General features: G+C 40.8%; 1 protein-coding gene across 1 annotated transcript; it reads left to right on the top strand.

Moving 5' to 3' along the window:
• The first annotated feature begins 746 nt into the window (after nucleotides 1–746).
• LOC122345374 (RNA-binding protein MEX3B) lies at nucleotides 747–5,912 on the top strand. The gene is made up of 3 exons (XM_043239474.1): nucleotides 747–934; nucleotides 1,062–1,573; nucleotides 2,762–5,912. Exons 1-3 carry the CDS (start codon nucleotides 762–764, stop codon nucleotides 3,820–3,822), a joined length of 1,746 nt encoding a protein of 581 aa, XP_043095409.1. The 5' UTR covers nucleotides 747–761; the 3' UTR covers nucleotides 3,823–5,912.
• Nucleotides 5,913–5,925: the final 13 nt, after the last annotated feature.

Raw genomic sequence — 5,925 nt, 5'->3', positions numbered from 1 at the left:
GGTGGAAAAACACTAAACTATGTAGAGAAAAGTGTTCATTATCCGTGTCCGACGTTTCAAACCTCAGTAAACAAGCAAACGAACAAACGTGTACTCTTTTTTTAAACAAGGCTAAATAGTGATCAAATAACGGCATAAACGAGTTTTAATACAACAATCACCAAAACATGTCGAGTGACTGAAAAAGTTTTTTTATCACTTGTTAAAACTGACAAAATAAACATTTTATGTGTAACTGAAAGATATAAATATTATAAATATAACTGTAAATATATTTTATATAATAGCCTAGGCTGTGTATCATTTAAAATATATATAAACTTTTAAGTTCTATCTAAGTTTTATTTATAAAAATTAAAAATATATATTTAGTAAACATATTTGTAAAAACTAATGAGAAAACTATATAGCCTTATTAGCAGCGTCCAGAAAAAGCTGAAAGCGGAAGTGAAATCACAAAAAAAAATTTGAGGAAATCCTATCATTTTATAATTTAAACGTGTTTTTACAGCCAGTCGATGGTTTGAGAACGGGTGATTTATTAATTAAAAGCCAGTATTACCAGCGTCACGATATTGAATTTCAAAAGAAATTTCCTAACAGAAAAAAATCCCAAGGCAGAAGTGAAATAATTAAGGAGAAGCTGGAGTAAATTATCCTTAGTGTTTTTTATTATTATTATTATTAAATAGAAAAATATAGCAAATTTATGATTATGGTTCCTCTAAAGTGGCCCAAATAATAATAATAATAAAAAAGAAATGCTGTGGCTCCTAAAACGAAAAAGGCACTGTTCATCCTCGCCGGTGTGTGGCGCTGCGGCGGCAGATCGGCTTTTGACGAACCTGCGCGATGATCACCGAAGAACCGTAAACAAAGAGATCCAGCAGAACGGGGTCACGGAACCACGGCTGCCGCTGCTAAAACATCAGCTGTAAGTTGAAATACACCGAACGCGCGTTATAAATCGCATATACTGTTTCTGTGCGCTTGGAAACGGCAACTGGAGTGCGAAGAAGTCATTGTCGTGGCACTTTTGTTTGTTTATGTGTGTCCCGCAGTGAAAGCAGGACACGTTGTTGGTCGAGCATGCCCAGTAACACGGCTCAACTCCTGGAGTCAGATGACACCGAACCGGACCTCCCGGTACCGGTACATAACCTGAGCGGGTTGAGCCTCCGGGATGAAGAGAGTCCATCAGAACTACACGATACTTCTCATCTGGGAGTCCTGGGTGCGGTTTTGGACCTCCAGCCCTTGTCCCAAACTGGATCAGAGGAGGAAAACACCACCACCACTAACAATAACAACATCATCAGACATGAGGCTGATCTGGACCAGCTGAGGGCCCGAGCCCTAGCGGCCATGGAGGCCCCGGGGACCGGAGGGCTCTTCCAGGATGGGCCGGGCGAGTCCCAGGCTTACCAGGTTCAGGGGAACATGATGATGGCGATGATGATGATGCAGGAGGGTGAAAGGTGTGCGCTCAACGCCAGAAGGAAGAGCGTTAACACAACGGAGTGTGTGATGGTGCCCACATCTGAACATGTGGCGGAAATAGTTGGTCGGCAGGGTGGGTTTGTTTGATTGTTAATGTGTCATGTTTGATATTCTAATATTGTGACTCATCTTGTCTCGCTTTTCAACAGTGTGCAGCAATAAGAAGGCCAGTTGGATTAGTGATTCATATTTGTACTCGCCCTGCTGATATTCTCATAAAAGAAAATAAAATAAATGAATATATATATATATATATATATATATATATATATATATATATATATATATATATATATATATATACAAAATGATTGTATTATGTATAATTAACAAAGTAATTAACATTATTAATTACATGTTAGCAATATATAAGAATATAATTTTAGTATAACCTTTTTATATTATTAGTGAAATAATCATAATAATATAAACATTTTAATATCATTTTACCTAAATATTTTTTTTTTTAGAAAAGTGTATTTGGTTTAAAGTCCAAGTTTAGCTACCAAAAAGTTTCACATAAAAAGATATTTTGTTGTTGTGGCCTGTATTTAAAAACCTGAAGTAACTTTGAAACATGGTTATTATAGTTAACTCGGGCAGAAACTAAAACCATGAAAAGCCTGACTGGCTTATTTAGTGTAACTAAAATAACTCAAATACAAATTCAGTTAAATATAAATAGACGTGTAAATAAATAAAAAAACTACTAAAAATGGGGAAAGACATTAAAATGAAAAAATGTTGAAAAAGAAATGAATTTTATTTATTTATATATATATATATATATATATATATATATATATATATATTTGCAAATTTCAACCTTTTTTTAAGTTAAACAAAAGACAAAACATTGTTTCTTTTTAAGATTAGTCTAATCATTAGTCACAGTTATTTGTAAATAGTGTGGTTAATGTTATTTCTCAATATCAGCACATTCAAAATGAAACTGATGAATATATATATGCTTACACTGACCTCAGTGAACTTCATGTGTCATGTGCACTATAGATTACAGCTGCTCCGCTTATCTGTAATGATGTGATGTTTCATCACTGCACTGGATGAAAACAACTTGTGTAATACAAACACACACTGACAACCCCTGTTACCAAATCGAGTCTGTTAGTATTGACCAATCAGCATCGAGTACTGCACTAATTACTCCTGAGAAGAGCTCGCTTGTCTGTTCCTGTGATAGATAGATGTCGCCTCTAAGCTAGCAAGTGTTGACTCGTTTTTGTACGTCTCGTCTCAGGTTGCAAAATCAAAGCTCTGAGAGCAAAGACCAACACTTACATCAAAACCCCAGTGAGAGGAGAGGAACCAGTGTTCGTGGTGACCGGCCGGAAGGAGGACGTCATCATGGCCAAGCGCGAGATTCTGTCCGCCGCCGAGCATTTTTCCCTCATCCGGGCATCTCGGAACAAAGCGGCGCCGACGAACAGCATTCCTTGCCATCCGGGACAGACCACCATCCAGGTCCGCGTGCCGTATCGAATGGTCGGGCTCGTGGTGGGGCCGAAAGGAGCGACTATCAAGAGGATCCAGCAGCAAACCCACACCTACATCGTCACTCCAAGCCGCGACAAAGAACCGGTCTTCGAGGTGACCGGGATGCCCGAGAACGTGGACCGAGCTCGGGAGGAGATCGAGGCTCATATCGCCATGCGCACCGCGGGAAGCGTGGACACCACCACGGACGATGACGACTTCCACTACAACGGCACCGACGTCGGTTTCGAGTCGGGCGGCGGCGGAGCCTGGCTCTTCTCCGGCGGCGTCTCTAACTTCCACAGCAACGCCGCAGGCTTCCGCAACGACAGCTCCAGCTCGCTCGGAAGCACCTCCAGCGAGTCCCACTACAGCGGGAAGGGCAGTCCCGGCAGCGGCGGAGGCACGTTCTGGTTCGGCGATTCCCAGTTGCCTTTGGGATCCGAAGATCCCGCGGGATACGACGGGCTGACGATGACCCCCCCGGCACCGTGGAGCGCCCTCGAGCGGGGAGGGGCGAGCTTGCCCACCACGCCGAGGCTCTCCCCGTCCATCCTGGCCCGCCTGTCCCCGTCCCTTCCGGAGGATCACCCGCTGGTTCGGTTGGTGCAGGAGAATTCCCAGAGCCTCCCGGCCTTCGCTTCTGCGTTTTCCCCGTGTAGCGACAGCACGGGCTCCAGCTCTCCGCCGGACGTGCGCTCTTACCCCAAACACAGCCAACTTCCTGCGTGCGTACGCTGCGGAGACAACATGGCGGCGCTCGTCCTGGGCGGGCAAAACCTCGTTTGCTTGGAGTGCTCCAACTCCATCCTGCAAAACGCATAGAGAGAAGTAAAAAGCTGGGATGGGGAGGAGTAAACTGGGTTCATTTTTTTTATTATTATTACGTTGAAATAAGTGGGAAATGCAGGTTTTTGATTAACACCACCGTCGAGTTCATCTCAAAGATTTGCGTTGAGCTGCGGCGAGCAGCGCTGGGGTTTAGCAGTGCTAAATTGCCTTCACTCGTGTTTTTTTGATGTTTCGTTTTCAAAGTATCGACTTATTTGTTTACATTTTCATGTGCCTGATTCCATGACGGTGGCGGTATGGATTGGCGATGTTGCTGCGAAAGCATCTGTGGCCTTTAGTTTCTGTTTCACAACACTAGAGTTGAGCTTGTCCTGTATCTCCGTACGCAGTCGACGGGCGTTGCATGTCCTTGTTAAAGGAATAGGTCACCCTAAAATTTAAATTTGGTGAAAATGTAGTCGCCTTCGGGCCGTCCGAGATGCAGGTGGGTTTGTTTCTTCATCAGAAAAGATTTGGAGAAATTTTGAGTTGCATCGCTTGATCTCCTATGAAGAAAGCGTGGGCTTTTATTCTAGGTGTTTGTGACGTCTCGATGATGGATTTGATGATTCCGACGGCACCCATTCACTGCAGAGGATCCAGTGCCACATTTCTCCAGATCTGTTTTGATAAGGAAAACAAACTCGTTTACATCTCGGATGGCATAAAGGTGACTACATTTTTCGGAAATTTAAGGATTTCTTTAAATGTGAGCAAAATGAATTTGCACGAATGAATTGCTCGTAAATCAATTCGCGAATAAATCACTGTCCAATCACACGCAGGTAGTTTTTATAGATCAATTTAAACGTTGCTTGCGTTTCAAACCACTTACATGCTTTCATCCACGTTTTTATGCAAAATGTGGGATATCATTTATATATAGATATATATAAAATTTAGATGGAAGTGCCAAGATCTGTGCTATTTTATAATTTTTTTAAATTATGCGCATAGAACATGAACGTGCTCAGTCGAGGTGTCTAGATCTTTGTGGCGGGAGTAGAATGTGCGCAAATTATGATGGGAAAAATTGACCAAATTCATGGACGTGCAATAAACAAGGTCGGCACACAATTTAAACGTCAGGCTTCTCCAAAAGCACTAACTCTTTATTTGATCTTTTTTTTTTTTTTCAGAATTTATTCTTTTGAACGCATGGTGTTTTATCGTCAAATATTTTAAGTATAATTCACAACTTTCGATGGGAACATTAACTAAAGGGGCCCTTTCTCGTAGGTTGCGTTATAGTACGTGTTCAATCAAAGACTCCTCTCTTTGCCTTAAATGAATGTGTCCTGCCAGGACATCGCATGGTGTCGTACCGAGAGGAACATGTCGTTTAGGACCTAAGAGGAGAGATTTTGTCATAAACAATGTTGTATGAATTTTTCCAAATGTAGGCTTACGCGGCTGCTTGCGCCTTTTTTCCGCAAACTCCACTAAACTCAGAGAAACTAAGGCTTCAGAGATCCATAGCCTCTCAAGATTCACCTTGAAAAGGTTTTTTTTTTTTTTTTTTTTTACGATTTTGTAGTATTTCTGTAGTTTATATTTCATATTCAAATATATATATTAAGACTGGCGAGCAGTCGGCTGCCGTAAGTATTAGCTTGTAGAGTATTGATGTTAGGTACTATAGAGCAGGAAAGAGCACACCTGCATGTTTTATTATCTAACGATTCCTGAACCGCAACAAAAAAAGCCAAGGATCCAATATAAATATATATATATATATACGCTGCATTAGGTCTGCATACTACCACGTTATGAACAAAGTAAAAGTCCTAAGTTAAACACGACTAGGAATTTTATGTTTATAGGAGGGATTTTTTTACCATCACACTGCAACAATGTTTCTGTATTTGATAATTTTACTGTTCTTTTAATATGTATATACATTTATGCAGGGACATGAAGGCATATAAGTTGTATTCTTAAAGTTTAAAATATATTTTATGATAAATGGCCTTACTGTCCTGTGGCCAAAGCACTGATATTATATATTTGCTGTAAAAAAGAATCAAGATTTTTATTTTTCTGATATTAAAAGTTCCTTAATAAATTGTTTCGTTTAAAACCTATGCGCTCTGTGTG

This window comes from Puntigrus tetrazona, chromosome 5 (genome assembly GCF_018831695.1).
Source record: "Puntigrus tetrazona isolate hp1 chromosome 5, ASM1883169v1, whole genome shotgun sequence".
NCBI lineage: Eukaryota > Metazoa > Chordata > Actinopteri > Cypriniformes > Cyprinidae > Puntigrus > Puntigrus tetrazona.
Note: the sequence above shows the minus strand (reverse complement) of the source record. Positions and strands in the feature narration are given on the sequence as shown.

What these genes read in the sequence shown, in the direction of transcription:
- LOC122345374 (XM_043239474.1), top strand. Translation starts at nt 762, where the DNA reads ATGCTGTGGCTCCTAAAACGAAAAAGGCACTGTTCATCCTCGCCGGTG. An exon ending in CCGCTGCTAAAACATCAGCT is followed by an intron (nt 935 to 1,061) that starts GTAAGTTGAAAT and finishes TGTGTCCCGCAG; the next exon opens with TGAAAGCAGGACACGTTGTT. An exon ending in GGAAATAGTTGGTCGGCAGG is followed by an intron (nt 1,574 to 2,761) that starts GTGGGTTTGTTT and finishes GTCTCGTCTCAG; the next exon opens with GTTGCAAAATCAAAGCTCTG.